General features: G+C 38.6%; 1 protein-coding gene across 2 annotated transcripts in view; it reads left to right on the top strand.

Annotated features, from left to right (window-relative positions):
* SUMF1 (sulfatase modifying factor 1) overlaps window positions 1-24,904 on the top strand; it is a 70,188-nt gene that overhangs the window by 39,456 nt on the left and 5,828 nt on the right. For both annotated transcript variants that reach the window (XM_014076143.2, XM_014076142.2), the window contains 4 exons: window positions 4,412-4,534; window positions 4,915-5,029; window positions 9,685-9,798; window positions 23,723-23,782. In XM_014076143.2, coding sequence (XP_013931618.2) covers window positions 4,412-4,534; window positions 4,915-5,029; window positions 9,685-9,798; window positions 23,723-23,782 — 412 coding nt within the window. The remainder of the gene's footprint in view (window positions 1-4,411; window positions 4,535-4,914; window positions 5,030-9,684; window positions 9,799-23,722; window positions 23,783-24,904) is intronic.

Below are 24,904 nucleotides of genomic sequence, written 5' to 3'. Positions count from 1 at the left end.
CCCTCAGGGCTGGTAAAAGCATTTGGCTTTTTTCTTTCTTTTTTCTTTTCAAAAATTATTTTATGACAAGAACCATATCACGATAACACCATCTTCAGTGTACTTCTCTTACTTAATCTCCAATGGGAAAGAATGAAAATGAACTGACTTCAAAAATAGAAGCATCCATTGTCATCGGGGAATTAAAGAGGAAAGAAAGAAAGGTCAAAATCAGTTCTAAATAAGTGTTCTAGATATCTGCTCTCTTTAACCTTAATGCCATGTGAAAGTTTATCTTCCTGATCTAGGTCATAACACAGATTTATTAATCTAAGTGTTCCAGACTAGCGTTCTGAAATGAGGACGCATAAGAAGAAGAGGCTATCTTCTACTGAGCTTAGAGCAAAGAATTCTCATGTCATACAATGTGGGAATGAAACAGGGGGTTCAGGTCCAGAGTTCAGAGAAGGCAGATGGAAAAAAAGGTTGTGAGAGGCAGAACTTTGGAGAGAGGTGAGAAAGATGAGTACAGGCGTTGCCAAAAAAAACTAACACTAAAATAGTCCCAAAGGTGCTTTTTTCAAGAGGCAACTTGGACTTTCTGGTTTTTCTTTGAAGACGTTTTGCTTCTCATCCAAGATGTTTCTTCAGCTCTGAGCTGAAGAAGCTTCTTGGATGAGAAGCGAAATGTGTTCAAAGAAAAAACAGGAAATCCAGTTGCCTCATAAAAAGTGCCTTTGGGACAACCATAACTTGGATGACTGAGAATCTCCATAGACAACACTACAGGTAGCTCAACGTCTATGGAGATTCTCAGTCATCCAAGTCACGGTTATCCCAAAAGGCAACTGACTTTGTTTTTTTCTTCTTCTTTGAAAACATTTCGCTTCTCATCCAAGAAGCTTCTTCAGTTCTAACTGACCAGTGGGGAATGGAAAGATACCAGATAATTGCAAAGGATATAAATCCTTCCATTCCGCACCAGTCACTTAGAACTGATGAAATGTTTTGAAAAAAAATAAACAAAGCCCAGTTGCCTTTTGTGGGGGGGAGGGGGGATACCTTTGAGTCTACAGTTGCTTTTCAATTATAGCTAGACTGTGAGGAAGAGTTGTATGTGCTTGACTTGACCGGTTTCAAGACCTTGGTATTGTTATGATGATTTGTTCAGTAGCTTTAATATATGAGGAAAATGAGTTTCTATTTAGAAACTCAAAAAACATTTCCTATGATGAAGTAATATCAAAAATTAACTGCATATTTTCTTTTCTTCTCTTAGTTAAGTTAGTAACTTCTTGTTGCCATCCGTGGATGATGGCTTGCACTGTTACTGGGGTTATGGGAACATATATACCAGTGATGGCTAACCTTTTTGTCCTCATGTGCCAAAAGCATGCACCTCATGTGCCAAAAGCATGCACATGTGCTTGACAGTGTGTGTGCATGTGCCCACACTTATAATGCAATGTGTGCATGACCCCCCTGAGTGACCCCTATGCATGCACATGCAACCCCCCCCCCCTGCGAGCCCCATGTTGGGCCTAGCAGGCCTTCCTCAAGTGTCCTGGGACCAAAAACGGGGCACACACACACACAGCAGAGGCCAGAAAAGCAGCTGGCGGGCGGGAAATGCATGCACATGTGTGGTGGAGGTGAGCTGGGGCAACGGCTCGCATGCCTGCAGAGAGGGCTCCGCGTGCCACCTGTGGCACGCATGCCATAGGTTCACCATCAGGGATATATACTATACTAAATTGAAGGAAATGCTTATAATGTCTGTGCATTTTTATGCTTTTTTACAATGCTAAAGCAGGTTAATGATAAGTCTGGGTTTCTTAATTAGGTACTCGGATTTAGTGTGATTTATTGAGATGTTCATTGCCTATTTGGTTACCTTTGGTTGACCAGTTATTGCAGCTTGACTCTCTGCAAAGGAAATGGTTATTATAGCTTGGTACCCTATGCTAAGCTCAGACATAGAGGAATTAAGTATATTGTGTGTATGTGTGTGTGCGTGCATATATATATATATATATATATATATATATATATATATATATATATATATATGTGTGTGTGTGTGTGTGTGTGTGTGTGTGTGTGTGTGTGTGTGTGTGTGTGTGACTGTCTGTCTGTCTGTCTGTCTGTGTCTGTGTCTGTGTCTGTGTCTGTGTCTGTGTCTGTGTCTGTGTCTGTGTTGTATTTGTGCTGATAAATAAAGGGAGACTAGTATAGATCTATTTCAAGCTATTTAGCTCTCATCAGCTAGCCATACCCTTACTGGGATTTGAACCTGGGCTATATTACATACTAGGCAGAGATCTTAATAATATAGCCCAGGTTCAAATCCCAGTAAGGGTATGGCTAGCTGATGAGAGCTAAATAGCTTGAAATAGATCTATACTAGTCTCCCTTTATTTATTTATCAGCACAAATACAACAAAAATGTAACAAAAAGGCAACAGTAAAAATATTGGGTTTCTGCCTGGATGGTCTCTTGTGACGAGCCGAAGGACAGAGAATGGAAGTAGTGATCTTCCTCCCATATTTGGGCATACCAGGGGTTGTAAAAAAATCTAATAGATACCTTTCACCCTGGCTTCGCTGATAACGGATAAGAGCCTGTGGCCTAATGACTAAGATCTCTGCCTAGTATGTAATATAGCCCAGGTTCAAATCCCAGTAAGGATATGGCTAGCTGATGAGAACTAAATAGCTTGAAATAGATCTATACTAGTCTCCCTTTATTTATTTATCAGCACAAATACAACAAAAATGTAACAAAAAGGCAACAGTAAAAATATTGGGTTTCTGCCAGGATGGTCTCTTGTGACAAGCCAAAAGACAGAGAATGGAAGTAGTGATCTTCCTCCCATATTTGGGCATACCGTTGTATTCGTGTCTTTTCTCATATAAGATTGAGATTGTCTTGGCAACGTTTCAGCGAGGTCTCACTCGCCATCTTCAGGCTGGTGTTTTTGGCTTAAAGCATGGTCAGAGCTGCTGTCTTTCTATAAATCTTGAGTGTGTGTGGAGTGCTGGCTTTGTTTAAGTAAGTGGATTGATTGGCTGTATCATGATTGCTAGATTGGTGCTAATTGGTGCTGGCTGTGTGTCCATTGTTGTTTTGTGTTGTAATGGCCTGGGTGGTGAGTGGGGCTCGTTTGTTGACTAGGGATGGTTTCCAGATGTCTAGTAGGCGGGAGGTATTGTTACATTTATTCATGTTGTGGGGGTGTTTCTCTATTTCGATAGCTTCCATAATTATTCTCTTGTTGAAGTGTTCTGTTTTGGAGATTAACCTGGTTCCTTCAAAATTAATTTCATGTCCTGTTTAAAGCGCTGGAAAACGGAGGAAATTTTTTTTTCTTACTGCATTCTTGTGTTCTGCGATGCGTGCATTTATTTCCTGTTCGTTTGTCCTATGTATGTTGCAGGACAGATTTTGCATGGTATTTCGTAGACTCCTTGGTTTTCTAGCTGGATTTTGTCTTTGAGGTTTCTTAAGATGTTGGCTATTTTTTGGTCAGTGTTGAAGGCTGTCTTGATATTGTCTTTGTGGAGAATTTTGCTGATTTTATCTGTGGTGCCTTTGATGTAAGAGAGGAGGGTGATGTTGTTGTCCTATTCTGTGTTTTAGGTGCCCCAAGACTATTGTCTGTTTTTGCTGCATCCTCTCTGAAATTCCCCAGTAAGAGGACGTTTCAATGATTTTAGCCCCAAACCTTCCTCCCCACAATTTGGTTTTGTACTTGGCTCACAGGACTTCTATTTCCATAGTGAATTGTATTTTGGGGTGTAGGCTGTTTATATATGTGAGGAAGTTGTCCAGTTTTTCTTTCCTATGTGGCCAAAACTGGACAACTTCCTCACACATCTCAACAGCCTACACCCCAAAATACAATTCACTATGGAAATATGTGTGTGTGTTTCGGTAGATGGTGTGTCCTAGGGAGCCATTGGTTTTTTTGTAGATTTAAGTCCAACTCCCTGCTCAAGCAAGAAACCCTGTAACCTGCCTATTCCATTGGTAGTCCAATCTCTTTTAAAAAAAACAACTTCAAAGTAAAAGAGCAACTATGACTTTTGGAGGCAAGAAGCAAGCAGGCTTCTCAAAAGCCTAAATCACACTATTAAAGGCATCATGTGTACTGCTAACACATGACATTTGGTAGCCAATTCATTCCATTTTCCTTTCAGAAGCATACAATTAATACTATCCTTTCACTTTTCCTTTTCCTTTCATCATCATTAACTAAATTGAATCTAACTCTAAGGGTAAACACCAGTGTTTTGCCTTTATTTGTTTTATTACTGACACACATTGTGTCAAATAATAATGTGGTATAGTAAGATACTCTAACCTTTTCCTTATGCAGAATCTTAAAAGGTTGCCAATCCTCTTTTGCTTGTATATCTGTATATCTCTCAGGCTGGATCATCCAGTTCTTCATGTTTCTTGGAATGATGCTATGGCCTTTTGCAGTTGGGCAGGAAAACGGTTACCGACTGAAGCTGAATGGGAATATAGCTGTCGGGGTGGTCTTGAAAACAGGTACTCATCATTATTTGTAATTTCCCAGAAAAATTAATTAAGCAAAAAAACTACAATGTATCTTCAACCTAGTCTCTAAACCTGAAAAATCACTCCCCCCCCCCCCAGAAGTTTAAGTTAATGCAGAGTCAATGGTATTGAAATTAATGCTGTATTATAAAACTTCTGTAGAAGTGCAGGCTGCTAATATTTACATTTTAAATATTGTGCTTGTGTGTCAGTTCTTTCTTTTTTGCTCTCTCTTTCTCGTCTCTCTTTCTATCCTGATAGGCCACTAGCTAACAATGTTTTTATAGTAATCTTATTTTTATAGTAATACGACTAAACATTACAATTGCACAACTGCCTTCCTTAACTTTTGCCTATGCTTCTTTTGACAGACTTTTTCCATGGGGAAACAAACTTAATCCAAATGGTCAACACTATGTAAATATTTGGCAGGGAGAATTCCCTAGAAGCAATACAGAGGAAGATGGCTATAAAGGCACTGCACCTGTAAGTTAGTGATGAGATAACAGAATTGGAAGGGACCTTGGAGGTGGTCTAGTCCCTGCTCAAGTAGGAAACCCTACACCATTTCAGACAAATGGTTGTCCAATCTCATTTTAAAATGAGAGTGTTGGAGCACTCACAACTTCTGGGGGCAAGTTATTCCACTGATTAATTGTTCTGTCAGCAAATTTCTCCTTAGTTCTAGGTTGGTTCTCTCCTTCATTAATTTCCATCCATTGTTTCTTGTCCTGCCTTCAGCTGCTTTGGAAAATAGGTTGACTCCCTCTTCTTTGTGGCAGCCCCTGAGATATCACAACACTGCTATCATGTCACTCCTAGTCCTTCTTTTCATTAAACTAGACTTACTCAATTCCTTCAACTGTTCTTCATATGTTTTAGCTTCCAATCTGATTCTTTTTGACTTCTATGACAATCACTATTGACTATTTGAGAAAATTGGATGCCATTTGCAGGCATAATTGTCCTTTCTAGGGAATGAGGCCTAAGAAATGACAGGCAGGTGAAGTATGATAGTTTTGTAGGAAGTATAAAAAGTCGAGGGAAATGTAGATCATTTACCCTCCCTGTGGGCCAGAGTAATTTTATATGGAAGCATATAATAGTGCTGCCCCTAAGTTAGGAACTTTAAAGCAATTTATAATGAAAGGTGCAAGGATCCTATGACATGGCATACTGTATGTAAGAGAAATGTTTCTCTTCCCACAGTGTTTGGATAATCTGTAAAGAAATAGGTGGCAGGAAAATCAGAATGAAATTCACATAGGGATAGTGTTTTAAACCAAGTTGTTTTGAACTGTTACAGTCTGTGCATCCCAAGAGACAGCCTGCTTAGATTATTAATTAGTGCAAAATCATCTCGCTATACCATTTAACACATGGTGCATTCAACAATTTAACAAGGATACAAGGAAGTTAAGTAGTGATGTTCAATGAAAAATAATTCACAATTTTACTTTGTATTCAGCAGTTACCATAGAAATTGTTTTTCTAAGAACATAATATGAGCCATGCCTGCCAGATTGGATCTCTGTCCTATCTAGTGCATCCATCTCTTCTCATGGTGGCCAAGGAAGCCCAATAGACTCCTAGCAAATGTCCTTGAGTCAACTTCCTTCCATAATGCATTGCGCCTTTATAAGTAAAGAGGACAGCCCAAATAACATAATTCCAGGGTACAGGAATTAGTGTTTTCCATTAAAAAACAGAATTTTTTTTTGTTCAACAAAAATATATATTTATTTTTTGTTATGAGTAGAGAGTAGGTAAGCAGTAATATATCTTAGTTCAAATACAACTTTTAAATTAGATTCCACTTAAATTGAGTTTGATTCCTGGTAAATTTATGGATATAGTTATGTAGTTTACCTGGCAACAATAAAACAGAAGTGGTTGCCATTGCTTTCTTCTGTGCTGTTTTTCAGTCTACCTTACAACTATGGTATTTCTTTGTTGTCTCCCATTCAGATCCTAATTATGTGTGAACTTGCTTAATTTTTTTGAAACTGAGTTAAACAGGTACTTGAAGTGTCTATGCTGTGAGTCTATGCTGAGTACTCCAAACAATAACAATGAGTCCAAGCAGAGTTCCAGGGGATACTCAATGCAAGGTCTCAGAAGAAGGCTCTCTGGGTCTTTTAATTAGCCTTTATGAGACCCATATACTCAGATTCTTCTCTTGTGATTTCTGAAGCCTAGTGCAGATGCATTGTTGAGATACTTGGAGAAGACTACCAATTTATGTCCTATTTCAACATGCATTCCCAACTCATCTTGGTGCAGAAAGAGACTGCTCTTTGCTGAAGAATTGGTCCCCATGAGAAAGAAACCAGAAGGGTTTGCCCAACCCAATGCCTCATTTGAGTGGTTCTCCATATTGTACTGTGATAATAGCAAATAATTTCAAAAGGGCACTTAAGGTGCAAAGTTTTAACAACCAGATATTAGGCAAAAAGTAAGTGTTAAGCATATTTTGCTGTCATCTAGCAGGCGTCTGGATTTTTGGAGCCCAGATCTTGTTACCTGGGGTGGTGGGGATACAATCTGAGGTCTCAGAACTACATCTAGTCCTGCCCCAAAATCTTGTGTACAGCCCCCAGAGCTTCTGCAAAAGTTCCTATCAGTTATCCTTTCTAGTGTGACCTAAGGCAGAAATTATTCTAGCTCGTGCTATTCCATTATCTATGCTTAGCACAAATATCAACATTAAAGTAAGAGTTATTTTCAAAAGTGTAGTAATTTACACTGTCACTTTGTAAAATGTTTTTAACAGAGTCACAATTTCTGAACTGGCAAGAAGAATCACTAAGAAATGATCCTCTGCCATTAAGCCTAAGTATAAATACAAGGGGGAGGGAAGGTTGAAAGATCTTTTAATTTTCTTCTGGTGAAAAATAGAGAATAGACAGAGAGAGTGGAGCCTGCTGACTCTATATATTGATTGCAACCTCACCCCTATTAATTTGTAGAAAAAAAGTTAATGAGGTACATCTGGCTTTTCTCTCCTATGTCTGCTGGATAGAAAGCTTTGTAGTGCACTTTTCTCTTCTAACAAGCCATTCTCCAATCACAAATGTCAGGGTCAGCAAAAGAAAAAAGAAAAAAGGACAGTTTATAATTTAACAGTCATACCGGCACACGTAATGAAAATGAGTTGTTTTGGTCCTTAATACTGATGTATTTTGATTATCCCCTACGAAGAAAAAGGTCAAGGTATTGTTTTTTTTTAATGGATTGCTTTGCCTCCTGCATTATTGATCCAGGCCTAACATAAATTCTCACAAATGGTTTCCTGTGCATGACTGTGTATTTCTGAGAATTGGATAGGAAATCTCTATCCAGGCAGTAAAAGGTAACATGCTCATATTGTTCTGTATTTTAAAATGTTTTAACAACTGTGTAAATTGGCCAGAGTTGCTGGCAGTCTGGCACCATATACATTTAGTGTATATTCTTTTTGTGGTTTGTCTCACAGTCAACCAGATGTTTAGACTAGGTTTGGAATTGCATTTACCAGTCGAGTCCTTCCCAAGGACTTGGAATAGGCACATGTTGTTTGATGGCGTTAAAGGTATCACTGCAAGTTGTAAACTGTTCCAAGTAAAGCAGCTTTTTACAGATGATGGATGGTGGTTTTGTCAACACTGATGGTGTTGAAGTGGCCCTCCAGATGTTTTGGTTTTGCACCCAAGGCACTTATTATTATTTGTACTATTTTTGCATTCTTTTACCACAGTATTCTACTTTTATTTGCAGGTCTTTAACTTATTATTTTTGCCAGTTCTTTATCTTCTACTTTGCTGTCTACAGGTATTGCCACATCTATTATTCATTTTTTTTGTCTTTCTTATCAGCATTTCTTAAGTCTGGGGCAGGGGTGAAATTCAGCAAGTTCTGACAGGTTCTAAGAACTGGTAGCGGAAATTATGAGTAGTTTGGAAAACCGGCAAATACCACCTCTGGCTGCCCCCAGAGTGGAGTGGGAATGGAGATTTTGCAGTATATTTTCCCTGCCACATCCACCAAGCCACGCCCACAGAACCAGTAGTAAAAAAAAAATTGAATTTCACCACTGGCGTGGGGTACTATGTGGCAGGTGCTTGTCTGTTTGAATTCTAAAGTTCAAGAGCACTTAGATCCTTCATTTTTTATCACTCTCTCTATTTTGTGGTTCCACCGAAAATGGTATTTCTTGTAAACATTCCAGTGTGCCATTGTTGCTGCGTTGTCATGCAGTTGTTTGTAGTCCATCTGTGTGATCTTCTTGCAGGAAGTAACTAGGTGGTTCACTGTTTCTTTAGCTTCTTTGCAGAGGCAGCATTTGGTCTCTGTTGCTGTCTTCTCAATTCTGGATTTGTATGCATTTGTTCTTAAGGATTGGTCTTTTGTGCAGTCAGAATGAGATTTTGTGTCTCTTTCTTCAATTTTCCTGTGCTTATCCATTACTAATTTCGTTGTTATCTGCTTTGCCTGCTAGCTTTTCAATGTACTGGCCATGTAAAACCTGACCTTGCCATGTCCATTTTCTTTTCTTCATTTGAACTTTCTTGTAGGCCAGTTTGGTCTCTCTAGTATTCATAAGCCTTCCTAGTATACTAGTTTCATTGCATCTTCTTCATTAACTTCAGATATTCTTTCAATTGCCTTTTTTCTTCTTTAATTGTCTGATAAACTTGTAACATTCCACATTGCCCTATTTTCCTTGGTATTATTATTATTGGCAGCAAGAGAGAATTGACTCTAAAGAAACATATCCTTCAGCAAGGCTATCGAGCTGCAAGAATGAAGGATCCATTAAAAGAATATTGACATATCGGAGCTGAAGCAAAATGACATAACAAAAAACCCTGTTATATATCAAAATTGGTCAAATGGACAATTAGGTATTCTTCTGTGGTGAGAGTACCTGAAAATCTGGGCAAAACCTGAACATTTAGTAAACATGTTAAGGGAAGATTCCCCCCCCCCCCAGAAATGAAAAAATTGCAACATAGATTATCATGATCATTAAGAACAACAAAAACTGCAAAGCAATATTGTACAGATGAATTCTTATTTCCTATTCAGTAAATTCATTGGTTACTTACAGGATAAATAATCTAATTTTTCTGCAGCGTTGACCACTTTTTTTTCTGAGGCAGGTAACAGCATTTCCTCCAAATGGTTATGGCCTGTATAACATTGTGGGAAATGCATGGGAATGGACATCAGATTGGTGGGAAATTAATCATTCTGCAGATGAAACATACAGCCCGGTGAGTATCTTCAGCTGCTGATTTGCCTCTTTTCCAACTAATTTCCTAGTTGACATAGAATTTGATAAGCTGTTAAGATTTATATGGAGTAGCACAGTGGCGGGATTCAAATAATTTAACAACTGGTTCTCTGCCCTAATGACCAGCTGGGTGAACATGGCTCAGTGCTCATGTGACCATGTGGGTGTGGCGAACTCAATGTTCGAAGGGCGCTTCACCTTAGTTGTTACAGTGTAATAAGGATTAACTAGAGAGACAGTTTCTGTAAGCAGGGCAATAAAGATTAGGCTAGAAACAACACCAGAATATTTCCTTCCTGCCTTCCTCACACGATTAGCCCAGTTCGGTTTTCCGAACTGCTTAGAACTGCCAGTTCTCCGGAATAGGTGCAAACTGGCTGAATCCCACCACTGGAGCAGCATGATTATATGTATTTTCCAGCTAAGCATTATTGACTCAGACCTGCAAGACAAATATCCATTTTCCAACAGAAATGTAGCTGTGTTTTTACAAACTACTTTTATGTTCTTTGAGATGAAGTTGAGTGAATGTTTTGTACAATGGAATGATTTGTAGGAGTGACGGGAATTATTTTCCTCCGAAATAATGATGACAAATTGTGAAAATAGACAAATATCCCTAACTGGATAGAAGTGCTGTGAGTTGATGTCCCTGATCATTAGGCACATGAGTATATTCTGCACAGCTCCTACTTGTTGCTCTTACTTCCAACAGATTTATGACGGTAAAACTACAAATCTTCTAATAAAGTTATACAATAATTTTTCTCCTTGGAGAGAGTATAAACATTAATAGCAAGTCACCATATCTTTGCCTCTTTAAACTTGAGATAGCAATAGTAATTATACTTGTATACCACTTCACAATGCTTTATAGCCCTCTCTAAGCAATTTACAGAGTCAGCATATTGCCCCCAACAATCTGAGTCCTCATTTTATTGACTTGGGAAGGATGGAAGACTGAGTCAACCTTGAGCCAGTTAAAATAAAACTCATGGCAGTAAGCAGAATTAGCCTGCAATACTGCATTCTAACCACTGTGCTGCTGGGGCTCATAACAGAACTATGTGCTCAGGTTTTATTTTTTTAAAGAGAAAATATAAAATATCTACTGCAGTCAAATGCTATTAAACGTTGTACTTCCTTTAACTTGAATATGTTTGTATGTATATGTGTTACCTTTGTGTTGTTAAATATAAGTACTACAGAATTATTCTTGAATTATTTAGCTTTTGAGTATCTTTGGGCCAGGCAAGTTAAATATGTCTTTTAAATGCATGAAGCTGCTTTATGGTAACAATTATTGGTTCATATAGTGGCTAGATACCCCAATGATGTCTAATCTGACTACAAGAATTTTGTAGTCAGTCTATTCTATTCAGACTCTAGAATAGAACCAAAACCTGTTAATTTTATTGCATTGTTTGAACACAGGGATAGGTGTTTGTTTGTCAAATGCCATTAAACACATTAAGCCATCTCGTCAAATTTCCAGTATAGAATTATCACTCCTTAACTGAGGAGTCCAAATTTGGAGGGTGAGTTACCTAAAGAAAATACATGGGCAGATGAATTGACCTAGGGGACTTATATGTATATTGTAATATGTAATATAAGAGGGACACATTGTCTAGAGGGATGCGGTGGCTCAGTGGCTAAGACACTGAGTTTGTCGATCAGAAAGGTCGGCAGTTAGCAGTTCGAATCCCTAGCACTGCATAACGGAGTGAGCTTCCATTACTTGTCCCAGCTTCTGCCAACCTAGCAGTTTCAAAGCATGTAAAAATTCAAGTAGAAAAATAGGAAGGTAACAGCGTTCTGTGCGCCTTCGGCATTTAGTCATGCCGGCCACATGACCACAGAGATGTTTTCAGATAGCACTGGCTCTTTGAAATGGAGATGAGCACTGCCACCTAGAGTCAGGAATGACTAGCAGATATGTGTGAGGTAAACCTTTACCTAATATGCAAGGAATGTTATTGTTTATATGTTTCTGTAAATATTAAAAAAACCTACTGCCAATTACCTCCCATAGACCCGTTAGATCGCACAGGGTCGGCCTCCTCCGGGTTTCGTCCACCAGCCAATGCCATCTGGCTACCACCCGGGGGAGGGCCTTCTCTGTAGCAGCTCCGGCCCTTTGGAATGAAGGAGATTCAGACCCTAACCTCTCTCCAGGCCTTCCGGAAAGCCGTCAAAACCTGGCTGTGCCGGCAGGCCTGGGGTTGATGAGGCAGGCCTGGGGTTGATGAGTTCCCCTCCCCTCTCGATTTGTATGGCTGTATGACTTTTGTGTATTTTAATTATGTGTATTGTGTCTGTGTCCCCTTTTCCCCTTCGGAGTTGTTCGCCGCTCTGAGTCCCTCCCGGAGAAGGGCGGCATACAAATAAACTAAATTTGAACCTGAACCTGAACCTAGAGTCTGGGAGAGAGAAAAAGTAAAAGAAAACAAAGAATAGTGGAAAGAAAAAAAATCTCAGCTGACCAATGTTATTGTGGACTTTCTATCTACTTTTCCTTGATGTATTATTCAGTTTCTATAACCACTCAACTGAACCAAGTATCTCTGGGTGGCTTACAATTCTTGAGTGCTTGTTAGATCTGGAAGCCCTCTTCTCTCAAAAAAAAAAATTGTCTGTAAAATGGAATGACTGTCTCTCTGGAAGGAACTTCCTGCCCCTGTTTCATCCAAGGCCTAAATGTGAAAGAGGCTTCATTCTCCTGTTTCAAGCTAACTCACTTTAGAATTCCAGTTGATAATCTCAAATGATACATTCAATGTAAGATGCAGGGCAACAGGTTTAGGAAGATTGCCATAAGCTGTCCACATATCCTTTGTGGGTTGTCCAGGAGGCAAATGGTTAATCATTGTGGAAAGCTACATGAGGCTGCTTTCGATAGGCATTGGGTTTGTTTTGGCAAACAGCCTTCTCTGGATCAAAATGCATGTGATTGTTTTCATGCATTTCTCTCAAATTTGAACGATACGTTTCGGTTAGGGTACTGCTTTGGAAACTCAGTCAGTTGTGGTTAACTCAATAAAACATGATGAAATAAACCATTGCCAAATTTGTTCAGTGAAATAAGAGTCTTTTCTCTCCAAGATTCCATTAACCATGTATGGGGGCATTTCAAAACAGTGAGCCTAAGTAACTGGCAAAATAAGGCTGCTTGTTTGATTAGGTATTGAATGGAAAACTGCTTATTTTGTGTTGGTTGTTTAGACCTCCAAAGCACCATGGTTTTGTGCCAGTCATTCTCTCTCAGCCTCACAGTCACCTCACTGAGTTGTTGTTTTGGGGAGAATAAGAAGAGGAAGCAGTACTGTGTGTTTTTGCCACTCTGAATCGTTTATAAAGATAATTAAGGCAGGACATAAAATAAATAAATCAATTCTTCTGAAGTAGTAAATACAACATTCTTCCAGATTGCTCAAACAAACAAGCAGAATGTTTTGTCACTGTAATTAAGGCTCCTGTCAAGAATTTCTTTTATAATAGCTTCTATTTTTATGCTATAGTTTGTGTATCAATTTGAGATTAGAATTCAATTGCATTTTCTGAAACAGACACTTTGCCTTTATACAGATGTGTGAGTAAGTATAATAAATGTGGGCACTATCCGAATGCAGGCACATCTTTCCAAATGTTCTATACATGCAAAGATACATTCCATGTGTAGATACTTAATTTCTCTTTAATGCAACTCCCCCCTCCTATTTATTTCTATTTCAGACCTTTCTAATCGACCATGGTCCCTTCAGGATACTTGGCAATGCTTCAGCATCATACTAGGAAATATTTCCCTTGTCTAATGAGGCATCTGTTGTGACAAGACTTAGTACTAACACTCACCAGTGTTTTACTTTCTCTGTCTGATTTATTCATGCGGGAAGTTAACAGAATAACAGACTTGGAAGGGACCTTGGAGATCTTCAACTCCAACCCACAAACAGTTGTACCGTTTCAGACAAATAGTTGTCCAATCTCTTCTTAAAAATCTAGAGTGTTTGGAACACCCAGAACTTCTGGAGGAAAGTCGTTCCACTGATTAATTGTTCTAACTGTCAGGAAATTTCTCCTTAGCACTAGGTTGGTTCTCTCTTTGATCAGTTTCCTGCCTTCAGGTGCTTTCTATATATATGCACTAAAATATATACGTTAGAGGTTTTTAAGAAGAGATTGGGCAATCATTTGTCTGAAATGGTATAGGAGAATGATGGCAAACCTTTTTTGGCTGCCATGCCAAAAGCGGGGAGAGCACGGGGGAGGGGTGCACCGGCATACCACACCCATAATGCTATGCGCGTGACACTCCCCCCCTCCCCACTTTCTAGGAACCTGGGGAGGATGAAAACAATCCCCCTGGATGCCCTCCAGAAGCCTCAGGTGCTTCCCTGAAGCCTCTGGAGGGCAAAAAACGGATATACAGGGAACCCAGAAGTTCAGGAATGGTGACTTCTGGTTTGTCCGTAGGGTTGATTTTTGATCTCTGGAGCCTTCAGAAGGCTTCTCTAAAAGCTCCAAAGGGTGAAAAACAGACCTACGGACAAAATGGAAGTCACTTCCTGTTTGCTCGTAGAGCCGGTTTTTGCCCTACAGAGCCTTTAGGGAAGCCTCTGAAGGCCCCTAAAGACTCTGGAAGTCAAAAGTCAGCCCTACGGACAAACCGGAAGTCACCATTCCCGAACTTCCAGATCCCCGTAGGGCTGATTTTCGACCTCCGGAGCCTTCAGGAGGCTTCCCTGAAGGCTCCGGAGGGCAAAAACAAGTCCTACGAGCAAACCGGAAGTCTGTTCCCGAATTTCCTCTTTGCTCATAGGGCCAGTTTTTCGTGCTTTGGAGGCTTCAGGGAAGCCTCCGGACGGCGAAAAACGGCCTCAAAAGAAGGCCGAAGTCAGCTGGCCAGCGTGTGACAGGGCAACGCCTCATATGCCCTCACACATGGCTCCGCCTGCCACCTGTGGCATACGTGCCATAGGCTCGCCATCATGGATATAGGGTTTCTTGCCTGAGCAGGGGGTTGAACTAGAAGACCTCCAATGTCCCATCCAACTCTGTCATTTTATTATGTATGTGTATGTTTATGCACATAAGAGCCAAGGTGGCGCAGTGGTTAAAAGCAGCACTGCAGGCTACTGCTAGATCAGCAGGTCAGCGGTTCAAATCTCACCGGCTCAGGGTTGACTCAGCCTTCCATCCTTCCGAGGTGGGTAAAATGAGGACCCAGATTGTTGGGGGCAATATGCTGACTCTCTGTAAACCGCTTAGAGAGGCCTGAAAGGCCTATGAAGCGGTATATAAGTCTACTGCTATTGCTATATAAGTCTACTGCTATCTATGTATTCCTTCTTTTTATTAAACTAGACATACCCAAGGTATTTGCAGGAAGTCTCCTGCGAGTACCTTGGACTGCAAGGTGATAAAATCAGTCAGTCCTAGAGAAGATCAACACTGACTGCTCTTTAGAAAACCAGATCCTGAAGATGAAACTCCAATACTTTGGCCATCTAATGAAAAGGAAGGACTCACTGGAGAAGATCCAAATGCTGGGAAAGATTGAGGGCAAAAGAAGAAGGGGGCAACAGAGAATGAGGTGGCTGGATGGAGTCATTGAAGCAGTCAGAGTGAGTTTAAATGATCTCTGGGGGATAGTAGAGGACAGGAAGGCCTGGAGAAATGTTGTCCATGGGGTTGCGATTGGACATGACTTCGCAACTAACAACAACAGACATACCCAATTTTTCATATGTTTTAGCCTCCAGTCCCCTAATCATCTTTGTTGCTCTTTTCTGCTCACTTTCTTAGAGTATCAACATTTTTTATATCATGGTGACCAAACTGGATGCAATATGCTAAGTGTGGCCTTACCAAGACATTATAAAGTGGTACTAACACTTCACGTGATCTTGATTCTATTCATCTGTTAATGCTGTTGGCTTTTTGGGCAGCTGCAGCCCACTGCTAGCTCATATTTAAGTGTTTGTCTACTAAGACTATGGCTGTATTGAGTTGAATATATCTGTTTGACTTATTCATATATGTATTTATTTGAATTGAAAATGCTTAGACTTCATCTGCGGTGAGAGTCATCTTCTCTGACTCCTTTATGATTTCATATTCATTTCTCTTCTTTGGAGCCTTCCAAAGTCGGGGTCTGGACTTTGTCTACCAAAATACTCTGGGCATTCAAGGTAGATAAAAGTTAGTATTCTTTCTCACACTGCATAAATTCACTGGGATAAAATATGGGTGGATGTTAAATAGATGTAAACAAAGTTATGTGAGGTGTGAAATGACTAAACACTGCCAGTCATGAGACTAATATATTAGTGAGCATCGCAACTATTAATGGCAGAACAGCATTTCTTTCAGTTACTATTAGAAAGCCAATAAAATTTTGCTGCTAACAGTAATGAAAAATGGTTGATGGTACTATTATGTCTGAATGTATGTGAAAAAGAAGAAGAGAATGATGACTTGATCTTGTTTTGTTAACTGAAAATTATCAGATTGCCAAGAAGCATTCAAGCATGAGTATAAGTGCTTCTTCTTAACTTAGAGATGGCTGTAATTTTAGCCTTTCTGCTTTTGGAAATAGATGGTTGCTGAACAGATCTATTCTGTATCTATTTCAGTCTATGCATCACAGCTCCTTTTCTACAAGCGGAAGTTTAGAATTATTTAAAATCAATTTCAATTGTTCTATAAGTTTAAATGATGTATAGATTGTTTAATCTTCTTTTTTTAAAAAAAAAATGGGTGGACAACAAGCTTTTTCAGATCCTGTTAAGGAGAATTGTGCTTCTCTGCCTTTTGCTCCCCCTGCAGTCACATGATCACGATCTGGGTGCTTGGCAACCTGTTCACATTTACGATCAGTTGCCAAGATCATGTGATCACCATTTGCAATTTCTTTGCCGGCTTCCAAAGAAAATCAAAAGGAAGGCTGGCAGGGAAGATTGCAAGCTGTTGTTGCTGTCTTCCGAGAGGCTTCCCTCTCATCTCTGGGTTGGGGTGGGGGTGGGGGTGATTGGCTGAAAGACCTGCCTGCCAAGGGGAGCTGAATTCCTTTACTGGGGTTGAGAGCAGAGCTTATCATATTTTTCAGAGTATAAGACGCACCGGAGTATAAGACGCACCAAGGTTTTGAAGAGGCAATTTTTTTTAAAAAGTAGGTAGGTAGATAGAGGGACAAAGGGAGAGAAAGGGAGAGAAAAACAGTCGGTATGTACGGAGAGAGGGAGAGTAGTTAGGCAGGTAGGTAGATATAGGGATAGAGAGAGAGAGAAATAGAAAGAGATAGAGAGAGAAATGTAGATAGGTAGGGAAAGAGAGAGAGAGTAGGTAGGTTGGTAGGTAGAGGGATAGAGAGAGAGAAATAGAGAGAGAGAAATACAGTAGATAGGTAGGGGGGAGAGAGAGAGAGTAGGTAGATATGTAGGTAGATAGAAGGGGGGAGAGAGAAATATAGTAGGTAGTAGGGAGAGAGAGAGAAAGAGTAGATACGTAGGTAGATGTTTCCAGGCGTATTTATCCATGTGCTGGAGAAGGAAATCACTGACAATCTGCAGCATCTAAGACTTTTTTTCACTGGCACAGCACTTGCTCGATGTAATTCTCATCAATCAGTTAAAGAGCTTTCCAAAAGGGGAAAAATGTTTTTGCACGGTGCAAACCTCCCCAAAATGGCCCAGTTTTCACAAAAACTGGCCCGTTTTTTTTTTCTTCAAAAAAAGCATAAATAGCCTTGGGGGGCTTGCAGAGTTGCTCCTGGGGGGGGGGCAAAAATGAGCAAAAAATGGGCCATTTTTCATGAAAACGGGCCTGTTTTTTGTAAAAAAAAAATGCATGCATAGCCTTATGGAGGCTTATAGAGTGCTGCAGGGGGCAGGAGGAGGGGCAAAAACTGGCCCGTTTGTTGCTCATTTCTGCCCTCCACAGCCCCACGAGCTTTCTGAAAGCTTCCTTAAGGATATGCACAACTATTTTGGTGAAGGGGCAGGGCTTCTGGAGGCAAAAAGTGCTGTATTCAATGTATAAAGACGCACCCAGATTTTCAGCCTCTTTTTTGAGGAAAAAAGGTGCGTCTTATACTCCACAAAACACAGTAGTTTCTGATGATTTTAGCTCTTTCTGTATCCAAAGGAGTTCCCTTCCATGCATAGGGGAGAGATGAGAGCCTTTGATAGGCAGTTCTTTTAGTCAGCCCCTAGAAATGAGAGGGAGCCTAAATCCAAGCAGAGAGTGGAAAGGCAGTGCAATAAGCTAAGCAGCACTGGGTGCGGATGACGCTGCAAGCAAATATCTTTCGCTCAGCAGCTGAAAACCCTGCTTGGATTTCAGCAGGGAGGATTTCCAGCTCCAAAGTTGAGCCTCGCAGGGTTCATCTTTCCAGGCATCCTGTCCTACTACCCTGGGACTCCCTTCACTTAATCATTTGGATGACTGCAACCAGGAATGCCGGGTTTGCAGTTGTTGAGTGAAGGTGTTGTACTTCACCATTTTGTTCAACGATCAAGATTTAGGACTTAACTGTGGTCCTACCATTGAAAACTCCCTGTATGTATCGACATGCCTGTATGTTTCTCTATGAAAGTGATTTGAGTTTGTTTAAGAAAAACATTGGTATGTGCAGATGGGAAATCAATTTTACAAATGGTTTAACTTATTTTACAGTCAACTATATATCTCGATATATATCTTTTTGTACCAGTCTTGCTTTTCGAGATGGGGATGTGGCAGTGAGTATGACTTTTGACCAACCAAGAAGTGACAAAGGTAAATTATCATGAGCAGAACCGCCCCCTATGGGAATAGGCACAATTGATGTGCAAGATGGATTTGTACAAAAGCCCTAATGACCAGGGCTGCCACCTGATAACCAACCAGAAACCGTTAGTCCACAAGGATTCCCAAACTGTACTTTTCTGATGAAGTGCAATCCTTCCATTCATGGAAAATAAAACCCAGCTATTCAGGCTTGCTGTGGTTAAGTCAAAGCCTGTTCTTCCCCAGCCAGACTCCCATAGCCTCCAGGCACTGTAAACTACCATGGCATCACTTGAGCAGCTGAGAACAGAAAGCTACAGCTGCGTAATTCATCCCATGCAAATAGAAATCTGGTGCCAGAAGCTTATTAGACAATAAATAGTTAGTCAATCCCTAAATTATTTCACAATCCAGCTATCTAGGGCCAGATCTCTCCCTTTTTTTTACAAACACTGAGAAGAGCTGTTCTTGGAGGAAGAAGTTACAAACACACTTGGAGCATTATATGGCCTGTTCCATCCTATCTCACACTAGTGGTGGTAATTAGATGCTATCCTATGGGATTCACACCTTTACTTGGAATTGAATTCATTTACATGATTATTTTTCAGGAGCTATCCAGTTCTTGGCCCTCTTTAGTTGCCAGAAGGGATATATAGAATCTATGAGAATTGCATCTGTAATCCACCTTTACATAAGATCTAAAAGTAGAAAGCAATGGTTGTTACAATACAGGGCTTAAATTCCATAGAATAACATCTGACTACCTATATCTAATAAGATCAAAATAGGGCAAATCTAGTCATATTGTACCAATCTAACTGAAAGCACCACACAGGATATGTATCATGTAAAAATAGAAAAATATCCTCTCTGCTCCAAAGAGAAAGGGTAGACATCATGTAAAATCCTATACATGGCGCATGACAGTGTAAAATTATGTTAAGTTAAGAATTATTGGATTTTAAATTAATGTTTGCTTTTGCAGGGCCAAGAAGAGTTCTTAGATCAGTTTTTAAATAAGATATGCATATAAGGAGAGCTAAAAGTAGTTAGAGGTGTTAAATTTTTACTTAACCCTGTTATTTACACCCAATCATGAACATGATAAAATGTCAGTAACAAGTTCAGAATTGTTGTCAGATATCAGCCCTGCTCTGTTACTTCTTTTCCATCTAGAGAGGTATTCAGGTCTTTTAAATGTATGTATGAAAGGGGCAAACAGATTCAAAGCACCTGTTTGCCCAGAAAATCTTGGCTATGAGGTAATTAAAACATTGCAAACCTAGCCACTGCTGCTAATTACACTGAATAAGTGAGGCCAAGTAGCTCCTAGGATTTTGCAGGGGAAGAGATGGGGATTGTTCAGGAGTTTAATTCATTAATTAATTTGCTATTCATTTATTTGGGAATAAAAAAAACCCCAAAAAACAAATTCTCAGCAGAAATCATCTAATTATGGAATGTTAAACTTTGGGAATTTGCCTTCTAAAGTAGTGTGAGGAACTAGACTTCCATAATGCTGAGCTTCAAGAAATGTTATTAGAATGTTGATCAACTACCAAATCCATCATTCAACTAGTTTTCAGCAAAAGCCAAATTAACCAGAGATCTTATACTCTTAAATGAGAATATTTGAGAGGGAAAGAGGAGGAGAAAGGAAAAGAAGAATCATTAATTGAATTTCAAGAGGAATGCCTAGCAGGGACAGAAAAGGAAGAAGGTGCGGTAGGCGACATTGTGGAGCCTAAAGAACAATGAGAACTGAGATCTACTAGAACAGTAAAGCCTTCTTAAAAAGTATAAATATGGAAGAGAAAAATTGATTATATATTAATATAAATGGACTTAATTCAGCTATTAAAAGAAGGAAAACATTTCATAAATTATAAAAATTAAAATTTGATATAATTTGCCTACAAGAAGTACATATTAAAAAGCAACATGAACAAATATTGATACAGCCAAAACTAGGGAAAATATTTACTGTGTTGACACAATGCAAGAAAAGAGGAGTGGTTTTATATATTAAAAATACAATTCCATCGAAACAAATTGATACAGATGATTGTGGAAGAATCTTGGTGGAAATTATGGACAATAATATGAAAATACTTTTGATAGCAATTTATGCTCCAAATGCCAATCAAGAAGAATGTTATAAAAATTACACATGAAAATATTTGAATTGGACTGTTAATATCTGCATGATAGGAGACTTTAATGGAATAGTAGATGAGAAATTGGACTATAAAACACAAAAAACAATAAAGCAAAGTAGAAAGACTCTTTAAAAATCCTTTTTTTAAAATGATAGATGAAATAGACTTAAAAGATGCATGGAAGGAAAGAAATGCAAAAAATAGACAATATACTTTCTACTCAAATAGACACTCATGGTCTAGATATGATATGGATGTCAACGGAATTGATCTTTAATATACAGGAAATTGATATAGAAACAAATACTTGGCATACACACTCCAATGACAATTAAATGGAAAGGACAAAGGAGTGGCTCTAGATGGACTTTAAACAATAACTATATTAAACGAGAAGGACTTTATACAGAAAATGGAGAAAGAATTGGCTTTCTTTTTCAAAGAAAACAGAAAAGAGGACACATCAATGCAGAATCTTTCAGATACAATGAAGGTCTACGCTAGAGGCTTGATAATAGATTATACAAGGAAAAGAAACATTAAGAAAAGAGAAGCTTTTAAAACACTAGAGGATGATTACAAGAGACTTGAAAAAGTCCTACAGAAATTTCCACAAAAAAGGGCATTAAATTAAAAATGGACTCAATAAAACATAAAAGGGGGTTAATGGAAAAGGAGGAATTGGCACAAAAAATTAGAGGTGCTAAACAGAATTACTTTGAACATACAAAAAAACAGGTAGATGGTTAGCGTATAAACTGAAAAAAGAGAGAGAATCAAGAAAAATAATGCAACTAATAGATGATCAAGGGCAAATTTGCCATGGAAATAGAGAAAAGAAAAAGATTATACAAGATTACTATGGAAAACTCTATGAACAAGAGAATATAGATGAGGGAAGAGTTAAACAATACTTGCAGAAAGCGAATTTACCCCAAATATCTAAAGAAATGGAAGTGATGCTAGAAGGGAATATAACAATGATGGAGTTAACTGAAGCACTTAAAAAACAAAATAATGGAAAGGCTTCAGGTTCGGATGGACTGCCAGCGGAATTCTATAAGACATTACAGGAATTGTTGAGTCTTCCATTGCTAGAAGTTATGAATGAAGTCATGTCAAAGATGAGGTTACCCAAATCGTGGTCAGAAACATATATTACACTTGTGCCAAAGGAGGAAGCCGACTCACAACAAATTAAGAACTGAAGGCTTTCCCAGACCTGTTTTGCAAAGAGAGAGAGGGGGGGAAGGGAGAGAGAGAAAGAAAGATGGATAAAATCTCCCTGCTAAATTCAGACTATAAAATCTTAGGATTTTATACTTGTTCCAGACAATTTCAATTAGATTAGGGAAAGACTACTTTCATGGTTTAAATAAAATAGTGTTGAAGTATATTTGGCAGGGAAAGAAAGCGAGAATAAAATTAAAACTGTTGCAAGATTCTAGAACAAGAGGAGGATTTGGCCTGCCAAATTGGGAGTTATACTACCAGGCAACAAGCTTGATGTGGATTAAGGAATAGATAACGCTAAGAAATTCCAGATTATTGACATTAGAAGGACATGATTTGTTGTTGGGATGGCATGCTTTCCTATGGTACAGGGGAACTAAAATACAGGGGTATTTCAGAATACATTATATACGTGGCGCTTTGTTATTAAACTGGGAGAAGATTAAAAGGCATCATTATTTAAATGATGCCTAAAGAAAATTTGTATAAGATGTTTTACAGGTGGCACTTACCCCCGACGAGAATAGCAAGAATAAATATTTGTTCAAGAATAAATCCAAAAAATGTTGGAAATGTCATCAGATCCCGGGTTCATATTACCATATGTGGTGGACATGTGCAGAAGTTAAAAGATACTGGACTAAAATTCACACATGGTTGGAAAAAAATGACAGAAAAACATATAGACTTTAAATCAGAGATATTTTTATTGGGGATTTTACCAGAAATATATAGTAGAGAATTGAAATATTTGATTGTAAATGTGTTAACAGCGGCTAGAATTGTATTTGCAAAAAAATGGAAAAATTAGAAAATACCAACGCAGGAGGAAGTTATTTGGAAAATAATGGAATGTGCCGAAATGAGCAAATTGACATTTGAAATTAGAGAACAAGAAGATAAACAATTTTATAAGATATGGGACTTGTTTTATCAATGGGTAGACAAAAGAATATGGAAATGAAAGATGCTAGAGAATTTTACAATACAAGGATAATGGAATATAATATAAGGATGTACTACTACTATTGGATGGATTTAGGATGATGTAATAAAATGCCATAATATAAAATTATTCAAAATTTAGAATATATTGCATAAAATGAAGTAATAATAGTTATAGTGAAATAAATGATTAGCAATGATAATAATTGTATACATACATAATAGATTGATAATATGAGATTCTATATAAATTGTAAGTGAAGACTATGGAGAGGATGCACAAAAGTTTTGTAACCAATCGACACACTGTATGTGTTATGTGTGTGTTATGTTTTATGTTTGTTTGTGCTTGTTCGTTAAAAATTAAAAAAAAATCTTTAAAAATATCAGCATAAATAGTACAGCTCCAAAAAAGTGGATACTTTTTTTTGATAACTCCTTTTCATTTTCCATCCATCATCACAGGTTCAATATTGTCATCAAGTCCTAGCTATGCATTACACACTCACACAGGGAAACAAAAATAGAATGCTGCATGCAGACTTGACAGAAGAGCCGCTATTTAAAACTGAAATAGCTGTTGTATTAGGCTAGAGCAATTATGACAAGTTATCTTCCATTCAGCTTTCCTGAAACATTGCAATTGTTATTTCTTGCTGTAAAAATTAACCATAGTATGCTTGTGAACAATGACATACTTGTCCCTCCAAGAAATCTCTCTGAATTCCTTTGATTGGTACTTACAGTTAGAATTGCATGGATCAACACTAATAGGTATCCCTTTATCCTCAGAAAGGACCTTCAGAAGGGTCGGACCGAGTGAAGAAAGGTGGATCCTACATGTGCCATAAGGTAATGATAAAAAAAGCCTTCTATATTATTGGTCTGATGATCGTAATCTGCAGTCTTCATTAATGTATCCAGTAAAAGTTAGTAAGAAATAAATTGTGAATATTTGAAGACAGGCGCCTATTGGAAGTTGTACATCAAATAGAAATAACTTGATGAATAAGGAAGCTCTAGTGGGAGTTTATTTGAGTTGAGATAAAATGCCAATTGTCTTCTAATTTTAGCTTGATGGCAATTTAGCTGTCCCGTCGTCTTAAGACAACAATGAGCTTGACAATCTTCTTTTTGCTCCAGCAATCAATCTCTAAAACTGCCAGCTTGTGGGTGTTTAGAGTTTTTAAAGAATATCAAAGTGCCTTTTTGAGGCAATGAAAAACCATTATGGCCATCACAGGTACAACAAACATTGGGCCAACAAGCTAATTTTCTGGGGAGCTCTAGGGTTGCAGACTGATTTTTCATCCAGTTTTTGTCTCCAAGGCTTTCCATTACTCAGCCCAAGGATTCTAAGATGATTTACAGAATCATTAATTTATAAAAAGATGCAGGTAGATACTGCAAGATTGAATGGAAGGTCAGTGGTCCCTGCTTTGGGTCACAGCTAACAATATGTTAAAATCTATTTAACCTAAGAGGAAATGAAGAAGACAAGCTCTTCTTTTGTTTTCATATTTGTTATTACTTATTTGGTACTATTCTCCTCCAATTTTTCCCCCAAATACCCCTATGGAATTTGGGAAGGGGTGGTGGTAAAAAAATGGTGAGTGCTGCAAAATCATTCCAGTGAGTTTCTATGGCTGAGAATCAATTTGGCTCTTCGCATCCCTATTATGTTTAGTCACAAACAATTAGAATAATAGGATCTCAGGCAACCCAGGTAGAAATTTTTAGAATTTTGCTGGCCATATTGACTGGGGGTGAAGATCCTTTTAGCAGGGGCTCCGAAATTGCGGCCCCAAAGATACACATTTGGTAGCCACAAGGCTTCCACAAACATTTTGCTTGTATGTTTGTTGTGTTAGATTTAGAAGGTTGTCCACTTATACTCTGGGCAAATTATAACATTAAAAAGAAAGCAAAAAGAAAACCAAGAATATACATGCTTAGATAAAAATAACCCCCAAA

This window comes from Thamnophis sirtalis, unplaced genomic scaffold (genome assembly GCF_051295495.1).
Source record: "Thamnophis sirtalis isolate CommonGarterSnake01/CBP01778 unplaced genomic scaffold, rThaSir2_p1.2 scaffold_3, whole genome shotgun sequence".
Classification (NCBI taxonomy): Eukaryota; Metazoa; Chordata; class Lepidosauria; order Squamata; family Natricidae; genus Thamnophis; species Thamnophis sirtalis.
This window is presented reverse-complemented; position numbering and strand designations above follow the sequence as displayed.